The following is a 12,464-nucleotide window of genomic DNA, read 5'->3' as shown; positions in this document are numbered from 1 at the left end:
AGAAGTAACTTTTATTGATTCAAAAGAATCATCCCACACACAAAAAAATGTCCAGGACCAATATTAGAATCAGTTCTGAAGGGTCCTGTATTCACTAGCATACACTTTCATTTGAGTCTTTTCAGGGTAAAGTAACAAACAGTGAGAAGTCAATTGTCCTCTCTCCACCAAGGAGGAAGTGAAAATTCCTCCGGATTCCACAGGAGGGTGTGACAGTGCTTTACAGACACCATTTTGTAGAATTCCTTATTCCATAATTGCAGTTCCTCAATACTGTCACTTGGAGGTCATGAAAACCAGATTGATCATGCTGATAGAGTACAATACTAGAATAGGCTCCATTTAGTCAAAGTACATCACTGCCAAATGCTTTAAGACAGGACAGCTCAACCCTCCATTATGCATGATTAGATTTCACAATTTACAGGGAAAATAATTGTTATAGCTTAAACTCTCGTGACGTGACCAAGTCCACATTTCTTCAGTGAAGGGGTCTGTAGCCAGGTTTTGGTTTTGGACTGGAGCAAGACCGATTGGAACAGAAGAGTTAGTTTATTTTAGTTGTCATGATTTTGATGTTCCCCTAACAGGATTGAGCTGATAAGCCTCAGTGTGGAAACAAACTATAGAACCAGCTTTTAGGTTACAAAATACAGTTGAAGTCAGAAGTTTACATACACCTTAGCCAAATACATTTTAAACTCAGTTTTTCACAATTCCTGACATTTAATCCTAGAACAATTCCCTGTCTTAGGTCAGTTAGGATCACCACTTTATTTTAATGTGAAATGTCAGAATAATAGTAATTTATTTCAGCGTTTATTTCTTTCATCACATTCCCAGTGGGTCAGAAGTTAACATATACTCAATTAGTATTTGGTAGCATTGCCTTCAAATTGTTTAATTTGGGTCAAACATTTCAGGTAGCCTTCCACAAGCTTCCTACAATAAGTTGGGTGAATTTTGGCCAATCCTGACAGAGCTGGTGTAAGGTGGTCAGGTTTGTAGGCCTCCTTGCTCGCACACATTTTTTCAGTTTTGCACACATTTTCTATGGGATTGAGGTTTTGTGATGGCCACTCCAATACCTTGACTTTGTTGTCCTTAAGCCATTTTGCCACAACTTTGGAAGTATGCTTGGGGTCATTGTCCATTTGGAAGACCCATTTGCAACCAAGCTTTAACTTCCTGACTGATGTCTTGAGATGTTGCTTCAATATATCCACATTTTCCTTCCTCATGATGCCATCTATTTTGTGAAGTGCACCGGTCCCTCCTGCAGCAAAGCACTCCCACAACATAATGCTGCCACCCCCGTGCTTCACGGTTGGGATGGTGTTCTTCTGTTTGCAAGCCTCCCCCTTTTTCCTCCAAACATAATGATGGTGATTATGGCCAAACAGTTATATTTCTGTTTCATCAGACCAGAGGACATTTCTCCAAAAAGTATTGAGGTCTTGGCTGATATGTTTTGATTTTCCCACGATGTCAAGCTAAGAGGCACTGAGTTTGAAGGTAGGTCTCGAAATACATCCACAGGTAAACCTCCAATTGACTCAAATTATTTCAATTTACCTATCAGAAGCTTCTAAAGCGATTACATAATCTTCTGGAATTATCCAAGCTGTTTAAAGGCACAGTCAACTTAGTGTATGTACATTTTTGACCCACTTGAATTGTGATACAGTGAATTAAGTGAAATAATCTGTCTAAACAAGTGTTGGAAAAATGACTTGCATGCACAAAGTAGATGTCCTAACCGACTTGCCATAACTATAGTTTGTTGACAAGAAATTTGTGTAGTGGTTGAAAAACCGAGTTTTAATGACCCCAACCTAACTGTATGTAAAATTCAACTGTATACTGAGAGAGCAGGTGGAGGTATAGGCCATATCATCTCAAGTATTTCCCTTAGGCTAGATCATGTTACAGGCAGGGCACAGAGATCCCTAAAGCAACAACCAGCGCCTCTGGCAACCAAATGATAAGCAATTGTTTCAAGAGCAGTAGACTGATGTAAACCAACTTCAAACTACTTTACCCATAGCCTGAAAAGCACCAGAGTGCAACATAATCCAAATCAGGAATTTCCAGGACACTGCCCATTTGTGTTGTAAAATATTTAATTGATCAAATACATATATCCTTTAAATGTAAAATATATTAATTATACAGTGTACTACATGAGCATTAGATAATACATGTATGTAAGCAGCAGGTGAAAATGTATTGATTGTCATGAAGTAGGGCCCTGTTTTGAATACATGAAAAAGTGTCACCTCCCGTACTTCCTTCCTTGACATGACTACTGAGTTGACAAATTAGACAAGACAAAAAGCAAGGTACCCATTACATTACTTTCCCCTTCTCTAATTAAATACCGGTAAGTGAACATCTTGAGGAAGAAAGAAAAGTGGAAGTGGATTGTTGCGTTTGAGCGGACCTACAAATGCTTCAGTGAAAATAAGCGTGAGATACTACATTTGAAAACTTAACATATACAGTGCCTTCAGAAAGTATTCATACCTCTCGACTTATTCCAAATTTTGTTACAGCCCGAATTCAAAATGGATTCGTTTTTTGCCCTTTAACCATCTACACACAATACCCCATAATGACAAAGTGAAAACATGTTTTTAGAAAATGTATTGAATATGAAATACAGAAATCTCATTTACACAAGTATTCACACCAGAGTCAATATGTCTTAGTATCATCTTTGCACACCTGGATCGGTCAATAATTGCACATTCATCTTTTTAAAATTCTTCCAGCTCTGTCAAGTTGGTTGTTGATCATTACTAGACAGCAATGTTCAAGTCTTGCCATAGATTGTCACGCCTATTTAAGTCAAAACTGTAAATAGGCCACACAGGAACATTCAATGTGGTCTTGGTAAGCAAATCTACTGTATATTAGGCCTCATGTTTTAGGGTACTGTCCTGCTGAAAGCTGAATTTGCCTCCCAGTGTCTGTTGGAAAGCAGACTAAACCAGATTTTACTCTCAAATTTGGCATGCGTTTAGCTCTTCTGTTTATTTTTTACCTTAAAACTCCCTCGTCCTTGACGATGACAAGCATACCCATAACATGATGCAGAGACCACCATGCTTGAAAATATGAAGAGTGGTACTCAGTGATTTGTTGTGCTTGCCCGAAACATAACATTTTGTATTCAGGATATTTCCTGACCAGTTATTGAAGTTTTACTTTAGTGCCTTATTGCAAACAGGATGCATGTTTTGGAATATTTGTATTCTGTACAGGCTTCCTTTTCACCATGGCATTTAGGCTAGTATTGTGGAGTAACGACAATATTGTTGATCCATCCTCAGTAGCTGAGTTAGGAAGGACCCTTTAGCTTTGTAGTGACTGGGAGTATTGATATACCATCCAACATGTAATTAATAACTTCACCATGCTCAAAGGAATATTCAATGTCTGTGTTAACAGTTTGTTTTACCCATCATAGGTACCATTCTTTGCAGGGCATTGGAAAACCTCCCTGGCCATTGCGGTTGAATCTGTGTTTGAAATTCACTGCTCGACTGAGGGACTTTACAGATAATTGTGTGTTAGAAGTACAGAGATGAGGTCGTCATTCAAAGATCATGTTAAACACTATTATTACACACAGTGAGTCAATGCAACCGAATAAATGTTTTACTCCTGAATGTATTTAGGCTTACCAAGAAGGGGTTGAATACTTATTGACTCAAGACATTTCAGCTTTTCATTTTTAATTATTTTGTAAAAATGTCTAAAAACATAATTCCACTTTGACATTATGGGGTATTGTGTGTTATCCAGTGACACAAAATCTTAATTTAATCCATTTTAAATTCAGTCGGTAACAACTAAATGTAGAAAAAGTCAAGGGGTGTGGATACTTTCTGAAGGCACTGTATAGGCAGTGGGTTTTGGAGGTATCATATGAGTGTTGGTTTGACATCTCATATCCTAGTCACCTGAGGGCAGTTTGGTCTTCAGCAGGTTCTATAGTATCACACACACCTTCTTATAGGGCTTGTGGAAGGGACACTGGGGCTCAGCCACCACTTCAAATGCCCAATCCCAAATCAACCCTTAGCCCCTGTCCCCCTGGGCTCTTGTGTAGATCTGAAATTACTGGCCATGTAGCTTAGTGTTTAAGAGCGTTGGGCCAGTAACCGAAAGGTTGCTTGTTTGAATCCCCGATTCAAATTGGTGAAAAATCTGTCTGTGCCCTTGAGCAAGGCTCTTCACTATAAATGCTCCTGTAATTTGCTGTGGATAAGAGTGTCTGCTAAATGACTAAAATGTATGTAACAACATTGAGTAGCTCTACCTTGCCAATGTCTTTGGAGAACTTTCACAATGTGGCTTACAAGGTGGAGTGTCCCCTATATGGCTTACAAGTATATCTAATCAAATTGTCTCAGATCTACACAAGTGCAGGGTTAACGGGCCTAAAAGTAAACTAGAGACTGGGCAATACAGTCAACCTCTAGCTTTCTCTGGACTGGACATCGACCGACGGGTTTGTCTACTTGGATTCCTTTTCGGCGTCTACCAGTGCAGAGCGGATTCCCAGCTTCTGGAGCTCCTCTACCAGGTCTCCGTTCTGGTGCATCTGTAGGAAGATGTCACAGCCACCCACAAACTCGCCATTTAAGAAGATCTGTGGGATTGTGGGCCAGTTGGAGAAGTCCTTCACTCCTGTAAGAGAGACACATAATTAGAGTTCACATGTGTAACTATTACCAATATCCATCCAACACTTCCATTATGTTTAAAGTAGAGGTCGACCGGTTAATCGGCATGGCCTATTAATTAGGGCCGATTTTAAAGTTTTCATAACAAAAATCGGGATTTTTGGACGCCGATTATGGCCGATTACATTGCACTCCACGAGGAGACTGCGTGGCAGGCTGACCACCTGTTACGCGAATGCAGCAAGGAGCCAAGGTAAGTTGCTAGCTAGCATTAAACTTATCTAATTAAAAACAATCAATCTTCACAAAATCACAAGTTAACTACACATGGTTGATGATATTACTAGTTTAACTAGCTTGTCCTGCGTTGCAATAATCAATGCGGTGCCTGTTAATTTATCATCGAATTACAGCCTACTTCGCCAAACGGGTGATGATTTAACACGCGCATTCGCGAAAAAAGCACCGTCGTTGAACCGTCGTACCTAACCATAAACATCAATGCCTTTCTTAAAATCTAGTCTTATCTTAAAATTCTTTTAAACCTGCATATTTAGTTAAACTAAATTCACTTTAGCAGGCAATATTATCTAGGGAAATTGTGGTACTTCTCTTGCGTTCTGTGCAAGCAGAGTCCGGGTATATGCAGCAGTTTGGGCCGCCTGGCTCTTTGCGAACTATGTGAAGACTATTTCTTCCTAACAAAGAGCTTAATTGATTTGCCAGAATTTTACATAATTATGACATTACATTGAAAGTTATGCAATGTAACAGCAATATTTAGACTTATGGATGCCACCCGTTCGATAAAATATGGAACGGTTCCGTATTTCAGTGAAAGAATAAATGTTTTGTTTTCGAAATGATAGGTCATTAATATGGTCAAATCGGGAAACTAAGGCTCATATTTACATGTGTTTATTATATTATAATTAAGTCTATGATTAGATATTTGATAGAGCAGTCTGACTGAGCGGTGGTAGGCAGCAGCAGGCTCGTAAGCATTCATTCAAACAGCACTTTCCTGCGTTTGCCAGCAGCTCTTCGCAATGCTTAAAGCACAGCGCTGTTTATGACTATCAACTCCTGAGATTAGGCTGGCAATACTATAGTGCCTATAAGAACATTCAATAGTCAAAGGTATATTGAATACAAATGGTATAGAGAAATAGTCCTATAATTCCTACAACCTAAAACTTCTAAACTGGGAATATGGAAGACATGTTAAAAGGAACCACCAGCTTTCATATGTTCTCATGTTATGAGCAAGGAACTTAAACGTTAGCTTTCTTACATGGCACATATTGCACTTCTACTTTCATCTCCAACACTGCGTTTTTGCAGTATTTAAACCAAATTGAACATATTTCATTATTTATTTGAGACTAAATCGATTTTTATTGATGTATTATATTAAGTTCAAATAAAAGTGTTCATTCAGTATTGTTGTAATTGTCATTATTACAAATACATATATACAAAGAAATAATCAAATTTAGGCAATTAATCGGCATCTGCTTTTTTTTGGTCCTCCAATAAATCGGTATCGGCTCTGAAAAATCAGAATCGGCCGACCTCTAGTTTAACTTTAATGCCTTTCTTCCTAAACCCAACAATGCCGTAATCAATAATACTAAAAATAACGTAAAAAAATGTAGAACAAGAACACATGAGAAATAAAAATAAGAACACAAGAACCAAGTAAGCTATATACGGGGTCAGTTGTAAAACAATATTTACAATGTGCAGGGATACTGAAGCAAGAGGTAGATATTTATAGGGGTAAGGTGACTAGGCATCAGGATATGAGATAAACAGAGTAGCAGCTGCATATATGATGATTGTATATATGTGAGTGTGTGTGAGCGTGTGTAGAATCAGTATAAATGTGTGTGCATGTTGTGTTTGAGCAAATGGAGTGTGTGTTTGTGTCGTCGTGTCAGTGTGAGTGTGTAGAGTTCTGTGAGTATGCAAAAAAGTGTCAACTGATAGTCTGTGTAGCCGTTTTGATAGCTATTCAGCAGTCTTGTGACTTGGGGATAGAAGCTGTTCAGGAGCCAGTTGATGTCAGACTCGGTCTTACTGACGTTGAGGGAGAGGTTGTGGTTGATGTGTGCCATAATCAGCCTTTTAAAGTACTTCATGATTACAGATGTCCGTGCTACAGGGTGGTAGTCATTGTGGCATGAAGCCTTAGTGTTCTTGGGAACAGGAATGATTGTGGTCAGTTTAAGACGTGGGGATTAGAGATAAAGAGAGGTTAAAAATGACCGTAAATATGCCTGCCAGCTATTCTGATATTCTGCTCTGAGAACGCACCCTGGAATTACCGTCCAGCCCCGCGGCCTTGAGTGTTGATGTAACAGGGTTATATTGGTGATTCCCCTTGCCACTTTATTGTTAAGCCAATGGGTTTTTGGTTTTGTCTTGCCTTCACCTACTCAACATGGCATCTTATTGGCTGGTTTGTGTAGCTTTCTTACGAGGGAGGATGTTTCAGTTAGAATCGTCCCAGTGAACAAGCACCAAAGCAGCGGTAAGTTGTTGGTTGCAAAGCACTGTACGTCAAAAGTGATTTTTATACTCCCAAGTGATGATTTCAATGTACAATTTATATAAATTTGTTTGTAAATGTTATTTGAACATCACACATAAGATGCAGCGTTTTTTGGAGAATATTTGTTGTGCATTTTGTTGTAAAGAATTCCCGCTAATACTAGCTAGCAACTTACTGTGTCTGGTGGGGGGGGTTCATATATTTTGTACAGTGCGTAAGTGCAGAGTTGGATGGTGAGCCATGCATTTTGTGCTGTTCCTATCAGGTACATTGTTTAAGATATTACATTGTAATTGTATTATTTTGGAAACTACATCCCCAGTGAACATGCACCAAACCAGCGTGCGTAGGTGCAGAGTTGAATGGTGAGCCGTGCATTGCACGACGTGCAATTTTGTGCTGTTTCTATCAGAATAAATCTCCATGACTGGTGCTACAAGTTGGAGTTAGTGTCGATAATTGATTGTACAAAACGCAAGAAGAGTACTGTTACATTGACATGATTTAAGACCTTACTCACGACAGCCTCCGAGTGAGATCAGCCTCTAGGTTGGTGGTGGCCTTCACGCACATCACGTGTTATTGTCAAAGCATGAATAAAATGCATTCAGTTCGTCTGGTAGCGGTATCGCTGGGCAGATCACTGCTGGGTCTTTCTTTGTAATCCGTAATAGACTGTAGACCTGCCACATGTGTCAGGTGTCAGAGCCTTTATTCCCAGATTGTCCTTTTACTTGTTTGATGACTCTGCGGAGGTCATAGCGGGACGCCTTGTATTTGTTCCGGTCCTCAGCCGTAGCCTCAGAGTTGTTGTCTGCGATAGTCCTGTGTGTGGTAGCCCTGTCCTTTATCTTAGCGACAACCGGTGTTAATCCAGGGCTTTTGATTGGGGAAGCAGCGAACCTTCACTGTGGGGACGTCGCTGATGCATTTCCTAACAAAGCCAGGGACGAGGTGGTTAGTTCGTCGATGTTATCGGCAGAGTCTCTGAACATATTCCAATCAGCGCTAGCATGTCTAATTCTGATTACCATTTCTCAACAAAGCAAATCACGGGTACTTCCTGTTTGAGGGTCTGCTTGTAAAAAAGGAAGCAGGAGTACGGAGTCATGATCTGATTTGCCGATATGGAGGACCTTGTATTCTTGCTTGTGGGTAGAGTAACAGTGGACTTTGTCGCCCCTATTGGCGAAGGAGACCTGTTAATGGAAATTGGGAATCAAGCGTCTTAATGACGCAGAAATAAATTACTAGCAACAAGGCAGGCAGCCTGGCGGAAGCGGATGTTCTGTTTGAATTAGATGATGTGTCGAGAGTAGATGACAGTGAGAAGAATTGGATTACACCGGTGAATGCAAAAGGAGATGGTAGTGGAAACTAGAGGTCAACCGATTAATCGGAATGGACGATTAATTAGGGCCCATTTCAAGTTTTCATAACAATCGGAAATCGGTATTTTTGGGCGCCAATTATTTTTTTATACCTTTATTTAACTAGGCAAGTCAGTTAAGAACACATTCTTATTTTCAATGACGGCCTAGAAACAGTGGGTTAACTGCCTTGTTCAGGGGCAGAACGACAGATTTTCACCTTGTTAGCTCGGGGGATCCAATATTGCAACCATGTCTGTTGTGCATCAAGCATTGCGCTGTTTATGACTTCAAGCCTATCAACTCCCGAGATGAGGCTGGTGTAACCGAAGTTAAATGGCTAGCTAGTTAGCGCGCGCTAATAGCGTTTCAAACGTCACTCGCTCTGAGCCTTCTCGTAGTTGTTCCCCTTGCTCTGCATGGGTAACGCTACTTCGATGGTGGCTGTTGTCGTTGTGTTGCTGGTTCGAGCCCAGGGAGGAGCGAAGAGAGGGACGGAAGCTATACTGTTACACTTGCAATACGAAAGTTCCTATAAGAACATCCAATAGTCAAAAGTTAATGAAATACAAATGGTTTAGAGGGAAATAGTCCTATAATTCCTATAATAACTACAACCTAAAACTTCTTACCTGGGAATATTGAAAACTCATGTTAAAAGGAACCACCAGCTTTCAATTGTTCTCATATTCTGAGCAAGGAACTGAAACATTAGCTTTCTTACATAGCACATATTGCACTTTTACTTTCTTCTCCAACACTTTGTTTTTGCATTATTTAAAACAAATTGAACATGTTTCATTAATTACCTGAGGCTAAATAGATTTTATTGATGTATTATACTAAGTTAAAATAAGTGTTCATTCGGTATGGTTGTAATTGTCATTATTACACAAAAAAAATAGGCAGATTAATCGGTATCGGCTTTTTTTGGGCCTCCAATAATCTGTATCGGCGTCGAAAAATCATAATCGGTCGACCTCTAGTGGAAACTAGTAAATGCAAACCTAGTTTTAATTTTAAAAAAAAATCAATATTGTTACCTGGGAGATCCATTTGAAGTCACTATTAAAATTGTAGGTGTGTTGGATAAGGTGGCGTCGATTAGAATAACAAGAAGTGGGCTAATTTGTTTTGCATTTCTATGAAACAGAAGGAGCGCGTTTTGTGCATCAAGAAGATGTCGGATTGGAATGTGTCCTGTGTGGTTCTTTGAATCAGGGCGCCTATTAAAGGTGTTTTGTCTGGGGTGGGGCTAGAAGTAAATGCAAAGTATATACGTGAAGAGTGGGATCAAGTTGTTGGTGCACAATGACTGACCCACATGGTAGACGGAGTGAGGAAGCCCACTTCATCCATTCCATTGTTTCTCCCTTATGTGTATTTGGGTTATATGAGATTCCCTGTGAGTGCCTTCGTGCTCAAACCCATGCAATGACAAATGTAAATTATTTGGTCATGTGTATGTAGACAGGAGGAATATTATATGCCAGCTGAGCCTAAATGCTGCAATTGTGGTGGTGAACATGCACCTGCATTTCTGAAGTGTCATGTTAGGGTGAAGGAGACAGGTGGCAAGAATGAGGTCTGTCCAGAATGTCTCCTATCCGGAGGCATTGAAGTGAGAAAGGCATGAAGTTGAAAAGGTAATGGTAGTAAGAATAGAGACAAGATGGTTCCTAACATGTTGCATGTTACGATGGATTTTGTTTGCATTTGGTTATCAACTGCACAGCGCAAACAGAGGGGGAAACAGAGAAAATAGACATCATTGGGAGTGCGGCTGAGCGGTTTTTGGGACTCAGGGACTTTGCTGCAGAGGCATTGTAAGGAATCCTGTCAATGAATGCTTGGTCCTCACAGGCAGCTGGTGTAAGGATGTGATTTGAATGTGACTGAAGGAGTGGGATGGTTTCAATATCCCATACAGTAGGTGGTGGCAAAACTCCAATAGGTGTAGTCTGCCATAAAACTTCAAAGAAGAAGTTAACCTCGGGGTACAAGCTTTCCTATTTATTTATAGCCTTGTACAGTTTGTTAAGTGCCAGCTTGTCATTTGAAATGTAAACAACAGTCATGATAACAGCTGAAAACTCCCTCGGTAGGTAGAAGGGTCGGCATTTGACCATCAGGCAAACCAAGATGGGTGAACAATGGGTCAAGACTTACATTGCCGTTTCAATTACAACAAACGGTGTGTTGACTCGTGCGCAAACTCCTCCCCATGGGGTTTATCTTGTTTCAGAAAAGCAGAGAATATTGCAGTTACACGAGTCCTGTTGGTGGCTAATCCGCGATCAGAAGTAATCCATGTTATTATCAAGTGATTGGCCAATAAAATGGAGGGAAGAGGTGGCCGGTTTTACCTTAACCTCGAAGGGACTCCTCTCTTGCCTCTAACGCCTACGTTTCCTCTTGGATACTGCGAAAATTGGATAGGGATTACAGAAAGAGTCGAAGTCTGAATTGAGTTAAGTAACTGCCAATCTGATGGTCAAAAGTTTTGTCGGTTCTAAGAAATGATAGCGGATACATTGCGTGAAAATAAAGTATCAATAAATAGCTAAATAATCACAAATTAGCTAAATTGGGTCGGAGCTCGCAAAAAGGCTGCTCTACAGTACGGCACCATCTTTAGGATTATGTCCCAATTTCAGCAGTGTGGCCGGTGTTGCAAGATGAATCTACCACAACTGACACACTCATGTTGGAAGTAAGGCCTTTCCCTATGTCCAGGCTGCTACACAATGTCTCTCCTAGACCCTGGTAAACATGAAGAATACTATCCTAGTCACAGAAATTGCTACAAAAAGCCTAATAAAATGTCAGTGCATTAGTCGTCTTAACGTTGACATGAACCACGCCCTCTTTGTCCTGCTGCACAACACAGATAAAACTGTGTGAACCTACTATAGCATTTTAAAAGGCGCACAACTACTTTTGGACAAGGTGATGTAGCATACATACAGCTAGCCACATCTATAGATTAGTCATTTTACTGAAACCATTTCTATTAAGAAGTTCAAATATAATCAGGCGAGAACAAAAATATTTAAAAAACACTAAAAAACAAGTAGGCTAGTACTGTAGGATAGGAAGTAAAAAGTGACAGTAGCTATAGCTTACGTTATAGCTGTAATGGTATCTAGCTGTACTGACCTTGTCTGAGATCCTGGTCATCCAACACGTTATATGCAGCATACTCATTCACACCATGCATCCTCAAGATCTGAACCACGGCATTACTGAAGCCACACATCGGCTGGGCAGGCGTCCCTTTCATAAACACCACCACCTTGTCTTTTTTCACCATATCGCCAAGATCTTTCTGTAAGGGCGCCGAACACATGAGCCGGGCCGAAGACTTCAATGTTGGCAAAGACACATTTTGTCCATCAACTTGCCTCGGTAGATAAACCGACGAACTCAGCCGAAAACAGCGAACAGTTGACCGAATTAGGTTGTTCATGGTTTTCGTTAGACTTTATCAAAATATTGTGTTGAATTATACACAGACAGACAGCAACACAGTTTAGCCAAAGACGGTACAAACTGTATGGCTTTTTTAGTTCAGTCCTTGCGCAAACAATGTGCCAAGATGGAAGCAACTACATCTGAGCGTTGATTGGACAGCATAAATTCCGACACGTTTGCCATTGGTTCACGTAAACGGCAATAACAGTCGTTACACAAGTGTGGGTAAAGAAATAACGTAAGAAAACAATTTATTTAATAATACTTATTACTTAGATCATTTTTAAACAGAATCGTCTAACAATTTGTAATTTTTAAACGTTTTAACGTAATATGTGAAAATAAGCTTCCGGTTATACGACGTCATTA

At 40.0% G+C, this 12,464-nt stretch overlaps 1 protein-coding gene across 1 annotated transcript; it reads right to left on the bottom strand.

Annotated features, from left to right (window-relative positions):
* Positions 1 to 2,105: 2,105 nt before the first annotated feature.
* Positions 2,106 to 12,216, bottom strand: LOC123990950 (glutaredoxin-related protein 5, mitochondrial-like). The gene is made up of 2 exons (XM_046292000.1): positions 11,781 to 12,216; positions 2,106 to 4,698 (listed from the first exon to the last, which is right to left on the bottom strand). The coding sequence occupies exons 1-2, from the start codon at positions 12,088 to 12,090 to the stop codon at positions 4,526 to 4,528; spliced, it is 483 nt and encodes a 160-aa protein (XP_046147956.1). The 5' UTR covers positions 12,091 to 12,216; the 3' UTR covers positions 2,106 to 4,525.
* Between the last annotated feature and the right edge of the window lie 248 nt (positions 12,217 to 12,464).

The sequence above is a fragment of the Oncorhynchus gorbuscha genome, linkage group LG12, assembly GCF_021184085.1.
Source record: "Oncorhynchus gorbuscha isolate QuinsamMale2020 ecotype Even-year linkage group LG12, OgorEven_v1.0, whole genome shotgun sequence".
NCBI classification, from domain to species: domain Eukaryota; kingdom Metazoa; phylum Chordata; class Actinopteri; order Salmoniformes; family Salmonidae; genus Oncorhynchus; species Oncorhynchus gorbuscha.
Note: the sequence above shows the minus strand (reverse complement) of the source record. Positions and strands in the feature narration are given on the sequence as shown.

What these genes read in the sequence shown, in the direction of transcription:
- LOC123990950 (XM_046292000.1), bottom strand. Translation starts at nt 12,090, where the DNA reads ATGAACAACCTAATTCGGTCAACTGTTCGCTGTTTTCGGCTGAGTTCG. An exon ending in TGACCAGGATCTCAGACAAG is followed by an intron (nt 4,699 to 11,780) that starts GTCAGTACAGCT and finishes TCTCTCTTACAG; the next exon opens with GAGTGAAGGACTTCTCCAAC.